Here is a 16,179-nt window from a genome sequence, read left to right as displayed (position 1 = left end):
TTAGTGAGGTTCGAACCGAGCCGGGAGACTCAGGACCACACAGTTCAATGCATTCAAGGGGCATTTCACACAGCTTAATGCACAGGAATGTTGTTGGCACCCTGCCCCTTTGTCGAACCCTGTCACACATGGAGGAGGGAGTTCTCCTCAGTGTCAGGACACTGAAATTATGGAATTGCTCAGATAGAAAAGGGCTTTTGACAGCTTTTTATGAGGAGTAAGTCATCCCTGTTCGTTCCTCTGTACCTGTTTTACTTAACCCTGTATGAACTGAGTGCTAACTCAATTTTGTGCGCAGCACTAATTGGGAAGCTGAAAAATTAAGAAGACAAAACACAGTTCCATCCCAGACATCATAGGCTGCCTTAAGAATGGCAAGAAATGGAGAATAAGCGTTAACGAAGGATGAAGTTTGCTGAGATCGAAGACGCTCTGCCGACTCTTTCCCGTCAAGGAGGCAGAAAGGCTTTGGCTTCCCTGATCTTCTGCTTCACGCCTCTGCAGGACAGAATAAGCCCAGCGTGATGGTGCTTCAGGGCTTCCAAGTGCTGGCTGAGTTCTTCAGTCCTGTCCACCTTCTCTTCCATGTCCCGAAGGAGTGCTTCCTTGCCCAGAAGCCCGCACTTCTGATTCAGCTTGATGTTGTCAGTCCGCAGGCTGTCCCGGGCTTGCTTAGTCTTGGTCAAGATGTCCCTCTTTAGGGCCACCTGAGCCTCAGTCTGCATAAGCTCTGACTTTTTACACGCATTTTCTATGTCCACAAAGTGTAACTTTTCCTTCACATGGGTTATGATTTGCACATGGTTGGTCACCTTGCTGCGCAGTTTCAAAAGCTCCTCATTCCTCTCCTCGACTTTCTCATGCAAGGTCTGGTTCTCAGTCTTAAGCTGTTCAAAATCTATCAGGAGCAGGCCCTCTGTCTGGTCCTCCTGGGCCCTCAGCTTGTTTTCAAAGTGCACCAAACTCTGCTTCAGCTGCACGTTCTCTAGCCTCACAGCGCTTATCGCCTTCTCCTTCTTATCCTCCAACGCCTGGATCCGCTCCACCTCTCGCAGAGCGGCCTGGCGACCACCCCTCATCCAGCAGCTGCCCATGGCCTGCATCACCACCTGCTTCTTGAGTGCCTGCAAGCGTCGCCATTCCTCCTCCACCCGGGAGAGCTTCTCTTCGCACTGCCGCTTCAGCTGGTCCAGCTCGCGGTGGTACCAGCGCAGGTCATCTGACTCCTGCTTCTTCAGATCCTCCAGCATGGCCAGATGGCGTAGGTACGCTTGCTGTTTCTCGGGGGCCTCAGGCTCCGCGCCCTTCTCGGGCACCCCGGCTGCATCCAGGCCCTTCTTGCGCAGCGCCTCGAGGATCCTGTGCTGCAGGTAGATGCTGTAACGCTGTTGGCGCTCTCGCTCCGCCGTCAGGGAGCGGAACTGTGCCAGGAGCTCGGCGCGCAGCTGCTGCTCCTGCTGCTTCTGCACCTCCTCAGTCCAGTCGCAGCTCTCAAGCTCGGGTCCCTCGTCCAAATCCCCCAGCTCGTCCTCGGTTTTGCCCAGGCCTCCTTGCACAAACTTCTTCTCGCTCTCCTCGCTCTCTTCTCCTTCCTCCGCCAGCTGTCCTTCCCGCTCAGCCTCTCGGTCTGGCGCAGCCTCTTCCTTGCCGGCCGTGGCCTGCTGCAGACAGACCTGCGACGGGATTTCCTTCCTCCTCGGCTCCGCCGCCACCTCCGCCTCGTCCTCCTCCTTCCACTCCTCCTCTGGTTCCTCGGGGCCGCCTTCGGGCTCCGGCTTCGCTGGTTCCTCAGGCCCCGCCTCCGCCAGGTCCCGTGGCTCGGCCTCGGCCGGCCACTCCGGCTCTCCGGGCCCCTTCTCGCCAGCAACCTCGGTGGCCGCCGGCTGTTCCTGGGACTCGGCCGGCTCGGCGCCTTCCTCTGAAGCCTCTACTGCCTCCGCCTCCGGCTCCGCGGGTTCGGCCGCGGACTGGGGGCCAGAGCTGGTTTTGATCCCGGACAGCCGTGAGGCCAGGCTCTCCACAGCTCCAGCTTCCTTCTCGGGGTCCCCATTGTGGTCGGAGCGGTCGTCCATCTCCCTCCCGCCGGGCCGGCGCCGCGGACCCCGGCTGCAGGCTGTTAAGTTTCCAGGGGCAACCAGGGGCGCGCGCGGTGGGCCCGGCGATTGGCTGGACGTCCTCCTGACGCCCTGCCCCTTCCCCCCGCCTCCTGGCAAGAGCAGGCCAATGGGAGGTCGCGAGCGGACGACGGGTAGCGTTGATTGGGGGAGGCCGTAGGCTCGCTCCACGAGGGGCGTGGCGCGTGTGCCGCGCTTCCTTTCCGCCCTTTTCCCCGCGCCCGGCCTGGGGCGGGGCGTCGGGGAGACTCTGGGAGCGGCGGGCGGCCGGCGCTAAGGACGCGCAGGCGCAGCGCGGCGGGCCGGGCCCCCGCGCGGTGGTGCGCGCGGGGCGCCTGCGCGGTGCAGCGGGGCGACGGCGGCGGCGGCGGCGGCGGCCGGGCCGGCCCGAGGGCGCCTGCGTGTTGAGGCGGGACGCGGCCCGGCAGGCCGGCTCCGGCGGCGCCTGGGCGGGGCGGCGCGGTGGCGGCGGCCGCGGCGGCGGGCGACGGTTGCTGGAGCGCGGCGGCGGGCCCGGGCGGCGGCGCGCTGACGGCGGGCGCGGCGGCGGCGGGCGCGGGCGGCGGGCGGGGGAAGATGGCGGAGCTCGGTAAGAAGTACTGCGTGTACTGCCTGGCCGAGGTGAGCCCGCTGCGCTTCCGCTGCACCGAGTGCCAGGACATCGAGCTGTGCCCCGAGTGCTTCTCAGCCGGCGCCGAGATCGGCCACCACCGCCGCTACCACGGCTACCAGCTGGTGGACGGCGGGCGCTTCACGCTGTGGGGGCCCGAGGCCGAGGGCGGCTGGACCAGCCGCGAGGAGCAGCTTTTGCTGGATGCCATCGAGCAGTTCGGCTTCGGAAACTGGGTGAGCAGCGGGCCGGGAGGCCGGCGCACCTGCGGGTTCGGCGCGGCCGCGGAGGGCCGGGGGGACAGGGCCAGTTCACGCCCCAGACCCGGCGCAGAGAGGTTAAGCCACCCGCCCAAGGTCACACAGCAGGAAGTAGCGGAGCGGGGATTCGGACCGTGGCTGTCTTGACACCAGGGCCGTTTTCCCCGCCTTTGGGATTCCTTCCGTAGGTGTCTGCCGAATGCACCCCTTGGGCGAGACACCGGACGGAGTGGGAGTCGGGGGACACAGGCAGGTCCGCAGACTTGACAGCAGTAGGCGCCCGAGGAAGGAGTTGGTTTTGCCTGGAGGACAGTGATGGTGAAGGCCAGACGAGCTCCTCACGGGCTCGCGGCCTCTCCCACCGCCTCGCAGGCGCTCACCTTGCCTTCATGGCCCCGCTCGCTTTGTGGCCTGTGTCCCCTGCCAGGCACTTGTTCATCCTGGCGTCTCTTCGACACCAGGACCTCGTGTGAGGAGGACTCAGTGGGTTCCGCCACAGGAACGTCCCGTCCTGGGTTTTGGCCTCTTCCTCTGTCAGGAGGTTTCTATAGGGACACTTATCTGAGAGGAAAAGGCGAGAGCTGGACTGGATTCGTTTACAGCGGGCTCCTTGAGAGAGAGAGACGTGGCGGTGCTTCTCTAGGTGGTCCCTGAGGAGCGCTCTTTTCACTCTGCAAGAGGAAGCTCTCATCCCTATTAGAAGGGAAAAAGCCTGGCTGTACTCTGGGCCGCAACCGCCAAGGATGTGTGGCCACCTCCAGGCATTGTGAGAAGTAGGGAGGAGAGACCCGACCCCAGCTCCCCATCTTTCCAGACCCTTCCACTTGATGGTCCCCTAGCTTCCCCGAACCAGTATTTCATCTTGCTGCCACTTCTCCAGCAGTACAGCCGGCCCTCAGTGTCCATGGGGGATGCGTTTCAGAACTCTCCCAGGCCACCAGAGTCCTCCAGTACTCAGTCCCTTGTATAAAATGGCGAAGCGGGGTTGAACCCACGGGTACCAAGAGCCGACCGTACACCCCTCCTCCTGGGCTTACTGGAAGACATTCCACACTTCTCCCCACATTCCGAAACACACCCTGCCTTTATTTATGTCTGCTTTTCTTTCTGTAAAGTGAGCCAGTCTTCAGGGACCAGTACCCGTTCCACAGCCCTGGAATCTTTACTCTTCTCCCCAACTCCTTAGAGACACTGCTGTGCAAATGCTCACCTAGGCACCAGCGTCATGATTGCCACCCGCCAAAACCTTCCTTCTCACTTTGTCCTGAAATGCCGTCTATTGATGTGTGTGGAGCATGTGCTCTGAGCATGCTACAGAAAGGCTTCACGCGGGTCTTCAGGGGCTTACAGTGCTGTGAGCAGCTGGCCCCGAGCCTGGAGTTCTGCCCTGAGCTCCGGCCTTCGATCGCGAACCCGTCCCAGACATCCTCGTGCTTGTCTCCCGGACACCTCGACGTTCCCTGACCCAGATCTCACACCTCGAGCAGTTGCTCGGGCTGCACATGAAGAGCCATCCTCAGGGCCTTCTGGGTCCAGTTCAGCAGCAGGCCTGTCTTCAGAATATTTCCAGAAGCTAACCTCTTGTCACAGCCGTAGTCGGGGCTGGTGTTTACCTCTCGCCCGAGCACTTGGCAGCCTCCTTACTGGCCTCTCTGCTTCGTGCTTGTGCCCTGCAGCCCATTCCAGGCAACAGGATCAGAGTGATCTTTGAGGACACGTCACGTCACACCAGCTTTCAGTGGCGTCCAGTTCTCTGCAGATGAAACTTCAGGGCCTGCAGGCCTTATATTTCCTGCCTACTCCTGGGATCCCAGCTGCTATCCTCCTTGATCATTTTTTAGTTCTTCTGCTTAGAAAGTTCTTCCCCCAGATCATGGCTCGTGACTAGTCTTTCTTCCTGTATATCAGTGCCTTAGAGAGCCTTCCCTTCCCCACTTCATTCTTGCAGCTCTTATCTCTGCAGTAGCAGCTCAGAATAGCTAGCGTGGACCGAGAGCCTAGCTGGGCGCCAGGCACCGTGCTGAGCTCTCCTGTGTTGCTTGTGAGATCTTCCCGGCAGCCCAGTGCTGCAGGTTTTAAACTGAATAGTTTGACTTCAGAGGCTGTGCTCCTAGCTGCACTGTCTACACTGCCTGCCCTGCAGCACTGTGGAAAATGCTCGAAAAACGAGCCGGGGACTAAAACATTTGTAGTGTATCGGAGGAAGCTGGGAGAGCGTTCTGGAAAGCAGTACTTTTCAAACTTTAACTTGCACATGAATCACCTGGGGAGCTTGTTAAAAATGCAGATTCCGGCTCCCGGCCGGCAGCAGGCTCGGCTGTTACGAGAGACAAAGCCGGGTGCTTCTCCCTGCCGAACCAGGGGTGGGTTTCTGGGGTAGGCTAGCCAGGCCTGGAGGTCCACAGGCCACGCCGAGGCGCCGGCTCCAGTGTCTGTAGCTGTGCTCTCTGGGGCTGCTTTACCCTGAGCTTTACTGTGCGTCATCAGAAGCGCCTCTGCTGCTCTGAGATGTGTGTCGTTTCCAGGTGTGCGCTCGTAAGCGGTGTGTCCCACGCTTGCCGTCGTTGGCAAGCGCCGGTTCTGGGTGACGCTCCTCCCAGCGGCCCTGTGGGGTTGCTCTTAGTTTACAGCTGAAGAGCAGCGACTCTGAGAACTTAAAGTGCTCGTGCAGGATGCCCCAGCCTTCCACGCGGTGGAGCCAGGGTTTAGACACAGGCCTGACCCCGGAGCCTGGGCCTTAGCCTCCCCGGGGTAACGAGCGACGTGAGGAGCCAGGTCTGGACCCGGCTCGGCGGGAGGTGAGTGGGTGGGACGGGGCGGGGTGCAGGAACCGGCTTTCACGGGCTGAGTGCGAGGTGTGGAGAAAGGCAGTGGGGACAGTGGCGCGGAGGCAGGTGACAGCCTTCATTCCGATTTCTCCGATGGTTCGTGTGAGCGCGGGGTCGTGGGGACTTTGTGGGGACAGGCTGCCGTGAAGCCCGGGCCATCTGCTCACGCCGTGTCCCAGCGCTGTGGGCCCGGCCGAGGGGTACTGGCAGTAAGGCTGGGAGGGTTTGGGGACGAGCCGCGGGGGCCGGGGGGGACACACAGCTGTGACGGCGAGACCGGGGAAGGGCTGGAGGGTGGGCCCACAGGGTCTCATCACCGTGGGTATTGAGACCTCCTCCCCCAAGGGCAGCCGGTTGTGTTGTGGACGCTGTGCAGATTCAGAATGAGACACGGATCCTGCAGGAATGCAGATACAGATGTAAACACAAGGGTGAAATAGTCTACGTTTGTTGATTGGTTGCTGGAGCATCGAACAGTTTGAGGGAGGCCCGGGCTCCTGCAGACGGTGGTCAGGAGGACTCTAGGGGGAGGTGGGGTTCAAGCTGGCCTTGAAGCTAGATTTCAAATTGAAAAAGGATGCGAAGCTCTCTGTGGACTCTGCGGGGGCTTGTGCTTGTGCACATACATTCGGCCTGATTATTGGAGGCAGGTGGAATGTCCTGAACAAGGAGTTTTATGCTTGTAGATGACAGTAGGCGTCCGGCAGCCTGGGTGATGCCGGATATGTAGGTGATCGCTGTGCTGTGCAGTCGTTGGTTCATTTGTTCATCTGGCACTTACTTGGGGCCCGTTTTTTTTTTTTTTTTTTTTTTTTGTGGTACGCAGGCCTCTCACTGTTGTGGCCCCTCCCGTTGCGGAGCACAGGCTCCGGACGCGCAGGCTCAGCGGCCATGGCTCACGGCCCAGCCGCTCCGCGGCATGTGGGATCTTCCCGGACCGGGGCACGAACCCGTGTCCCCTGCATCGGCAGGCGGACTCTCAACCACTGCGCCACCAGGAAAGCCCTGCCCGTTTTATGTCAGCCCCTGTGCTAGGTGCACAGAGTAGCCCCTGGGTGAGGTCTGGAAATAGGTGTTTACAGACGTTCTCTGGGAGTCCTAATGCAGTGGGTCAGCAGAGCCTCGTTTGGGGACCATGAGAACTGTCACCTTCTCAACCAGGCGCAAGTCCCTTCTGTGTTGGTGGGAGCGGGCAAGTCCATCCCGTGAGCCTCCCGACGGTGGGGTTCTCAGTCGCCATTGCGGATGGCGAGGAGGCGGCGGGGTGGGGAAGAGCCTGGATGGAGAAACCAGCCAGGATGGGCACGGTTATGCAGAGCAGTGTGACTGAGAGCGCCTGGTCGGCTTGTTAAACGCGGGTCCTGCCCCCCTCCCCCTCCGGGTTCTGAAGTCACAGGTCTGAGTCTTGGTGTGAGAATCTGCATTTCTCACCACTTCACCGGTGAAGCTGCCGCTGGCCCAGGGGCCCTCCTTAAACACCACTGATGTGGAGCACGGCCTGTGACTTCTAAAACTTCTATTATTTTAAAAAAAGTATATATTTTTATTGTGGTGAAACATACATAATGTAAACGTTGCCATTTTAACCAGTTGTAAGTGTCCAGTTCGGCGGCATTAGTACATCCACATTGGGCAGCCATCACCACCATCGTCCCCAGAACATCTTCACAGACAGAAACTCCGTCCCCCTTTTCCACCTCCCCCAACCCCTCTTAGTTGCTATTCTACTTTGTGTCCCTGTGGGTTTGCCTGTTCTGGGGACCTCACGTAAGTGGGTTCACGTAATAATGTTTGTGCTTTTGTGACTGGCTTGTTTCACTTAGGATCATGTTCCCCAGGTTCGTCAGGGTTGTAGCAGGTGTCAGGACATCCTTCCTCCTTAAGGCTGAATAATACTCCATTATGTGGACCGACCACCTTTTGCTTATCCAGTCTTCCTCGATGGGCACTTGGGTTGCTTCCACTTTTGGCTGTTGGGAATGATGCTGCAGTGAATGTAGGTGTGCAGTTATCTGTTGGAGTCCTTATTTTGGGTAGATACCAGGAGATGGGATTGCTGGATCTGTGTAGTCTTTTTGAGGACCTGCCGTGCTCTGTTTTTGCAGGGGGGCACACAGCTTTATCAGGCTATTTCACAGGTGGCCTGATTTGACCCGAGAGGCTTTAGTCCCCTTGAGGGCCAGTCCCCTGTGTGAGCTGGTGAATCCTGAGTGAGTTTAGGGAGGCAGACAGGGAACCTGGAACTGGGGGGAGGCTTACAGAACTTTCCAGCTAAAAAACCTAGCAGACAGGATTAGTGGCCCTGGGAAACAGGGCCCCTGGAATGGCTGATGACCTGGAAGCACAGACGAGAGACCCGTGTTAGTCACCGACCTCTGCGGTCGGAGGCGGCCCTGACCTGGACAGCAGCGCATCCCGGAGGAGGGGTCGGGCTGGAAGGCAGGGGAAGGTCTGGGGCCTACGATGCGGGATGGGTGGCCCAGGGCGTCCTTCCAGCCCCCAGAGGCAGGCGGGCTGTTCTCTTCAGTGTGAAAGGTGACCGGCCGGGGCTGGAGGAGGCAATGGCCGCGTCCAGGGCCCCGTGTGAGCACACAGGGGGCTGGCCTGGCCCAGGGTCCTCGCAGCCGGTCCGAGGAGAAGGGCACACGTGCACGCGGGGGCGCAGAGGTCCAGGCGGGGCTGCAGGTCCGGGTCCGGGTCCGAAGCCAGCCCCCGGGACTGCCGGGTTGCTTCTGTCCCCTTGAGGCTTCTTCCCTTAAAGAGAAAGGAAGCTGGAGCGGGGCCTCTCTGGGGAGATGCAGCGCACGTCCGCCCCGGGCCTGGCCCCTGAGCCTCCGGCGCAAAGGCAGACGCTGCCGCCGAGAAAGGACGTGCGCTCTCTAGGACGCTCTAGAGCAGAACCGCCAGCCTGCACAGGAAGGATGCTCTGTGACGCTAAAGACAGTCGTTCTGTTAAAGGCACTGGTTTGTGCACAGAGATTGGACTGAATTCTCTGCCCGGGAAGAAGTAGGTCATGCAGTGCCCTCACACATCCCAGAGGGGAGAGAGGGAGCCGCGGCCGCACTTCTGTGATGTGGTCCGTCTGGAAGGGAGAGCTGGAGCCCGGCGGCGGGGCCTTGCGCTGCCTTTTGAACGTCTCAGAAAGCAGTTGACTGCACGGCCTGCTCTTGCTGTGCCCTGCGCCACCGGGTGGGCGAGTGCTGGCCGGTGCCCTGGGGGTAGCTTCACCTAGGGTTATTCTCCCAGTCCGTAAAAGTCATGGTACCTCGTGGGAACTGCTAGGAGGATGAAACGAGGTGACAGATGTAAAGGGTCGTACGCTATTCATGATGATTTTTGTTTTATCCTGACCAAACCCTTTAAGAGGAGGAATTACAGATCAAGCAGCAGAAGTTGAGAGGATAAGGACCCCACGCTAGTGAGTAATTGAGCCAGAATCTGACCCTAGTTCTGGGGATCGTCACAGCCTCCCTGGAGGAGATGATCTGGGTCTTGAGAATAAACACAGGTTGTGGAAGTGACGCTGACAGCTTCGCAGTAGTAACAGTAGCCAACATCCCTGGGGGCACACTGTGCCCGGCACTGGGCCAAGCACTGTGCGTGCATCACCTCATTAACTCCCTCTTCTGTGCCGTGAAGGAGGTGGTAGCATTACCTCCGTAATTCAGACAGGGAGACTGAGGCACAGAGAAGTGACTCGTCTGAGTTGCTGAGCAGTGAAGGGGTGGAGCCAGGAGTGGGTCGCGAGGCCTGGCCCCAGCCTGCGCACGTGGAGGATGGTCGGCACTTGTCTGGAGGATGTCGGCACGGCAGCCCGGCGAGCAGACCTTCAGGTCAGGAGGGGCCGAGGCTGCCTCGGGTGAGAGTGGCCAGCACGGAGGGCAGAGACCCCGAGGCGGCGCCACTGGCGGGAGCGGGCCGGCCCGCAGTGCTGGCGGCTCTCTAGACGGTTCTTTCTCCCTTTCCCTGCTCAGGTGCTGGAGGCTGGCATGCGTGTGCCTGGAAAGGCCGGAGGGCGTGCAGAGCAGCCAGAGAGCCCGGTGGAGCTGTTGCCCACTGGGGCCTCCTTCCTCTCCTGGAGAGGCCGCATCCTGGCCTGGGTCTAGTGACCTTGGAAAGTAGACTTCACGGGCCCAGTTCAGTGTCTGAGAGACACGTTTTCCTTTATTTTTCGGAGAACTTAAGGAAGCAGCATCCCTAACTCTCCTTACCTTTTTGCAAAGATGGGAGTCTCTTTTTTTCTAAGCGTTTAGCGTTAGACTTCGGGCTACTTGCGGTGTGTTACTGCGTGCTGCGGTGGGAGCGGAACCAACCGCAGGATACAGTTGTGTTCCTTGTTTAGTTCTAGTTGTACTTGAAGTGAACTTTCTCTTCAAATCTCTTTCCCCCAAACTCACTTTTGTTGCTCCTGCCTGCCCAGCCGTCTGTCTGTCCATCCATGCTTCTGTTCATCTGTCCTTCCATCCATCCATCCTCTGTCCATCTATCTATCCGTCTATCCATCCATCCGGATTAAGCAACAACTTTGACCTTGAACGTGTGAGGGAAAGAACTTCCCTCCCATTCACCCCCGTTGTCACATGGGACGCTGTCACTTGGTGATGGGACACTTCTCTCACGTGTGTGGGCTGGCCTTGTGTGACCACTGACACGTGAAGATTGAAGGGGGTGACGAGCAGGGTGCTGGGCCTGTGGCAGGAGTGCCGTTGCTGTTTTTAACCATCATCTTTCTATGGTTTCGCTTCCCTGAACCTGTCTGCCTTCTGTGGACTCCTGTTAGAATCAGAGCTGGGTCATCGCTGTCACTTAGACTGTTCCATTATGACCCTCCCTGCTTGAGGGTCCTTGGAAACAAGGGTCTTGCGTGCTTTCCCGGGCCTCTCTCAGTGCTCGTTAAGCCCACGTGGTGGCCCCTGGGGGGCGATTCTCTTCAGCAGCAGCTGGCGGCCAGTGTCTCCTGGCAGTGGCTGGCCTGATTGCTGGTGGGGGTTCCTGGGCTCCTGGTGACAGGGCGCTAACCCCACAGCGCCCCACTGATCTGTGGCTTCATAAATAACCCCTCACCCGGGTCCGTCTGGAGCCAGAGACCCCCTTTGTTACCTGAAGAGGAGCTGGATAACTGAGGTGTCAGCGCAGGGCCCGCAGCTGTGTGGCCCTCTTGCCTGGCGAGGCCGGAAACTGCCTGGCCTCCACGCAGCGCGGGAGTGTCTGCAGATTTGCAGAGCGAGGCGTGCAGCCACGGAAGCGTTGGGGTGTCGCCCCCTGGAACACAAGAGCCGTGTCTTTTTTTTTTTTTTTTTGCGGTACGCGGGCCTCTCACTGCTGCGGCCCCTCCCGTTGCGGAGCACAGGCTCCGGACGCGCAGGCGCAGCGGCCACGGCTCACGGGCCCAGCCGCTCCGCGGCATGTGGGATCCTCCTGGACCGGGGCACGAACCCGTGTCCCCTGCATCGGCAGGCGGACTCTCAACCACTGCGCCACCAGGAAAGCCCAAGAGCCGTGTCTTTTAAGGGCTCTGTATGTTTTTCCTTTACACATTTTGGATGAAAATCTTAGACCTGTGTAAACAGAGAATTGAGGCAGAGTTAACTTTACTTAAAAAATACTTGTAGTTTTACTCAAAAGAAGTGAAAACCCAGCACACAGAATCCCTCGCGAAGTGTGAGCATCTTGCATCTGCCCAGTGCAGGAAGCCAGCATTGGCCCAGAGCCATTAGCTCACGCACAGACAGGCCCGGGGTCCCACCAGCACCCCCGTTGAGGTAGCTGCCACGTCTCGTCCTCTCTGGGTCTGCACACTTCCTTCCGTGTCTCTGGGCCCGGGACGCCTGTGGGGAGTGCTGGCCCGGTGCTTGTGGGGCGTCTGTAGTTTGGGGTTGGCTGCCGGGCCCTGGCCTCACAGTGGTGAACAGAGCCGATCAGGGTCCCCTTTCCTGATGCTTCCCTCTGCTTGGGACTTTTCCTTAGTTTTAAAAATGGGCAGTACGTTCATAACTTGAAAACGCTAAGTCGTGAGAAGGTGTGCAGTGAAGTGGCCCACTGCCAACCCCACCCGATGCCCTGGGGGACGGGGCTGGAGTCGTGTGTCCTTAGAAGGTGTCTGATGCACCACAGGCGGAGAGCTTTCTGTCTCCCAGCCGTTTTGGCACGAGGGCACGAGGGCAGCAGCGTGAACACACCCTTCTGCTGCGTGCGTTTTCAGCTGCCCCATGTGGGAGCGAACGCGGGTGAGGCCCTGGGAGCCCTCGCCGGGAGGACGCGCCGTGCATCCCTGGCCTGCGGCCCCCAGGCTTCCTTGCTGCCTTCACAGCCTCTGCTCTCTGTTCCCAGAGTGTCGGGATTGATGGAGAGAACCTCAGATCAATAAAAATACCTTGGTTTGGTCAGATGCAGCTTTACTGCCGAGAATCCTTCTGTTCTTTCAGGGTTTAAATTTTACCCTCAGTGTGGTGCTCTGAGCATCTGATGCTTTCTGGGAGGCAGGTCGCTGGGGTTCAGGGTGGACAGCGGACTTGCTGGAGGGCAGAGCTCTCACAGCAGGTCTGCACCGCACCAGGGACGGGGCCCAGATCTGGGGCCCAAGTTCCTACGCACGCAGCCTGGGTGGAAGCTGCGGTGAGGGGGAGAGGCTGAGGGGCACGGCTCCCCGAGCTGGCAGCTCAGACCAGGCGCAGGCGGGCAGTCCCGCTCCCGACACGCTCACCAGGGTGACATGCTCCCGAAAGGGCGTGGGTCAGGGACAATGTCTTCCCAGCGTGTCCCAGGGGCTCCCAGGCCCCAGGGTGGGGTGGAGGAAGACCGTTACCGTCCACGAGAGCCTCGCTGGCTGCTGAGGGGGGCTCTTGCCCCTTTACTGTGGGACTCAAGGCTCCGAGGAGGGCGGGGCCCGCCTGCGTCAGTGGCAGTAGCTGTTGGGAATGGTTGTGACTTGCTTTTGTTTTGTTGTTTTTTGGACGAAATGCTTCCTGGGGAAGGATAATGACAGAGTTGATGCTAAGAGTGAGTGATTTTTTTGAGTGTCTTTTTTTTTTAATAAATTTATTTTATTTTATTTATTTTTGGCTGTGTTGGGTCTTCGTTGCTGCGCACGGGCTTTCTCTAGTTGCGGCGAGCGGGGGCTACTCTTTGTTGCCGTGTGCGGGCTTCTCATTGCAGTGGCTTCTCTTGTTGCGGAGCACGGGCTCTAGGTGCGTGGGCTTCAGTAGTTGTGACGCCTGGGCTCAGTAGTTGTGGCTCGCGGGCTCTAGAGCGCAGGCTCAGTAGTTGTGGCGCACGGGCTTAGTTGCTCCGCGGCATGTGGGATCTTCCCGGACTAGGGCTCGAACCCATGTCCGCTGCACTGGCAGGCAGATTCCCAACCACTGTTCCACCAGGGAAGAAACCCGCTAAGAGTGATTTTTAAAGAAGAAAGCATGTAGTTTCTCCATGGGACAGAGTCCAGCTTTAGCTCTGGTCCTCCCTTTTCCCTGCATGGTGCTCAGAAAGAGGCCTTGCAGTTAGGTCGTGGTCCAGCCGCCTTTGTTCCGGTGCCTTTCAGCCCCGCCCTCTGCGCGGCACCTCCGGGAGGGCCGCTGGGTCTGGTCACTGTACCAGGGATCCTTCCTAATGCTTCCCTCCCCTCCCCTCCCCTCCCCTCCGTGCCCAGTTTGTCAGCAGCGTCAGCCCGCGGGGGCCGGCTGTTTTCTTGGGTTCCAGTTTGGCCTTTCGGGGTGCAGGGAGCATCCCGATCTCGGGGGGCGGGGGGCGCGAGTTTCTGGGGCGGAAGGCAGCCTGTGCGACGCCCCGGCGGCTGCCAAAGCCGGGAGGGCAGAGCGCGGGGTGAGCGAGGCCGGCGGGGTGCTGAGTGGCTGCCGGTGAATGAGTGCGCATTCTGGGCAGTTACTTTCTGAAGTGGCTTTAGCGGTTGACTTTGAGGAAGAGGCCTCTTGGCAGAAGGAAAAGATTGAGGGAGTTGTACGATTTCCTCCCATTAATAACCCTGTGTTCGCGGGCAGTTACCTTCTGTAGGAATGAACGCCTGCTTGCAGCCTGGGCGTTTCCAGCTGCCAGACCACGGGGGCTGTCAGAAGTGATGGCTCGCCTTCCCCTTTGAAAGGCTCTTTCCCACTCAACCCGACCGCCCCCTAGGAAAGGGACAGGCGGACCCTCGGGGCCGGGGTGTCAAAGACCGGGCCTCGGCCCTTTCTGTTGGGAGGCGGGCAGCGCGCTGGAGACCCGGGTGCGTCTGTTGTCCGGTGTGGGAATGGAGAGGTGGGCTGGGATGAGGCGGGCGCCCCAGAGCTCTGGCTGTGCGCCCGCGTCCTGTGAGCCCCTCAGCCAGACAGCCGCCCCGAGTGCGGGGCGCGCGGCGGGCAGATCGGCCCGTGCCAGGGGCCTCTGCTCGCCCTCTTAGGGAGCCCGGAGGAGAGTCGGGGTCTCAGACATGGGTTCCAGCCCCACTCTGCCGCCAGCTTGCACCGTGACCCCGTGCACGTTGGTGCCTCTCTGGGTCCTCACTTTCTCGCGGGCGGAATCCTCGAAGTTCCCTCTAGCGCTGACTTCCACGCGATCAGCCCAGCCCAAGAGAACGTGCAGGAGGAGTGTCTCCGGTGCGGGGGGACCATAATGATGCCATAGGAAGTAGTTCAGGTGAACCTTTGTGAAAGCGTTAAGGGAATCGCGCGAACCCTGAGTCTGACACTCTGACTTCGGAAATGACCTCTGACCTTTGCCCTTGTAGGAGGATATGGCTGCTCACGTTGGCGCTTCCCGGACTCCCCAGGAAGTGATGGAGCATTATGTAAGCATGTACATCCACGGAAACCTGGGGAAAGCCTGCATCCCCGACACCATCCCCAATCGGGTGACAGACCACACCTGCCCCAGTGGAGGCCCCCTGTCTCCCAGCCTCACCACCCCCTTGCCTCCCCTAGACATCTCGGTGGCCGAGCAGCAGCAGCTGGGCTACATGCCACTGCGGGACGACTACGAGATCGAGTACGACCAGGACGCCGAGACGCTCATCAGCGGGCTCTCGGTCAACTACGACGACGACGACGTGGAGATTGAGCTGAAGCGCGCGCACGTGGACATGTACGTGCGGAAGCTCAAGGAGCGGCAGCGGCGCAAGAACATCGCGCGCGACTACAACCTGGTGCCCGCCTTCCTGGGCAAGGACAAGAAGGAGAAGGAGAAGACGGCCAAGCGCAAGGTCACCAAGGAGGAGAAGGAGCTGCGGCTGAAGCTGCGGCCGCTCTACCAGTTCATGTCCTGCAAGGAGTTCGACGACCTCTTTGAAAACATGCACAAGGAGAAGATGCTGCGCGCCAAGATCCGGGAGCTGCAGCGGTACCGGCGCAACGGCATCACCAAGATGGAGGAATCGGCCGAGTACGAGGCGGCCCGGCACAAGCGGGAGAAGCGGAAGGAGAACAAGAACACGGCCGGCTCCAAGCGGGGGAAGGAGGACGGCAAGGACAGCGAATTCGCCGCCATCGAGAACCTGCCCGGCTTCGAGCTGCTGTCGGACCGCGAGAAGGTGCTCTGTAGCTCCGTGAACCTGAGCCCCGCTCGCTACGTGACCGTCAAGACCATCATCATCAAGGACCACCTCCAGAAGCGGCAGGGCATCCCCTCCAAAAGCCGCCTGCCCAGCTACCTGGACAAGGTCCTGAAGAAAAGGATTTTAAACTTCCTCACGGAGAGTGGTTGGATTTCCAGGGATGCTTCCTGAAGGCGAGTCCCTGTGAGACCTGGAGTGATGCTGAAAAGCTTGTGAGCCAAAATGACCCGGGGGGTGGGGGTGGGGGGGGCGAGGAAACGCTTTTTTCCCCGTTGCTCTTTTTTAAACAAATTGAGTTCTCTTTTGGGGGATATAATTCTTTTTATGGTCCTCTTCAGAAGCAGTAGTAACACTTAGATCATGAGGGAGACAAGTATCTATTTTACCTTAGTCCTGAAAGTAATACTTTAAGATGACGATTTGCCTTTAAGTGTTCAGTTTGGAGAATTACGAGATTGGGTAATTTCCCTTTGTGAGTTTCTTCCCTTTGGTACGTGACTGTTGTGCTGTGGGCAGAGGGACGCCTTGCCCTGCCGGGCTGCCAGCTCCGCCCTGTGACCTGACACCCCGGCACAGCCCGGCACGTGGCACTTTAGATGGGGGCCGGGCAGGGCAGGTGGAAGAGAGGCCGGGGGAGGACAGGACAGGGCGTCCGTGGGGACTGGAGAGGAGGAATGTGGTGTGGAACACGTTGGCCAAATGGAGCGTCTGTAGCTCCCGAATCCGACCGCCCCGGCTTGTTCCCGGGGGTGAGGGGGTCACCGTGGGAGGAGCAGCGGCCCTTGGCAGGCTCCTTGGGTCTCGGGGGCACCGGGCCCAGCACGG

General features: G+C 59.7%; 2 protein-coding genes across 2 annotated transcripts; one reads left to right on the top strand and one right to left on the bottom strand.

Moving 5' to 3' along the window:
• Positions 1-449: 449 nt before the first annotated feature.
• Positions 450-2,072, bottom strand: CFAP184 (cilia and flagella associated protein 184; the record flags this gene model as incomplete). Its single annotated transcript, XM_082837692.1, has 1 exon — positions 450-2,072. One exon carries the CDS (start codon positions 2,070-2,072, stop codon positions 450-452), a length of 1,623 nt encoding a protein of 540 aa, XP_082693818.1.
• Positions 2,073-2,686: 614 nt separating this feature from the next.
• TADA2B (transcriptional adaptor 2B) lies at positions 2,687-15,567 on the top strand. The gene is made up of 2 exons (XM_082837534.1): positions 2,687-2,960; positions 14,533-15,567. Exons 1-2 carry the CDS (start codon positions 2,691-2,693, stop codon positions 15,523-15,525), a joined length of 1,263 nt encoding a protein of 420 aa, XP_082693660.1. The 5' UTR covers positions 2,687-2,690; the 3' UTR covers positions 15,526-15,567.
• The last annotated feature ends 612 nt before the right edge of the window (positions 15,568-16,179 follow it).

Source organism: Leucopleurus acutus, assembly GCF_964270905.1.
Source record: "Leucopleurus acutus genome assembly, chromosome: 4".
In the NCBI taxonomy this organism is placed as follows: Eukaryota; Metazoa; Chordata; class Mammalia; order Artiodactyla; family Delphinidae; genus Leucopleurus; species Leucopleurus acutus.
The sequence above is the reverse complement of the archived record's forward strand: the minus strand, read 5'-3'. Positions and strand labels throughout refer to the sequence as shown.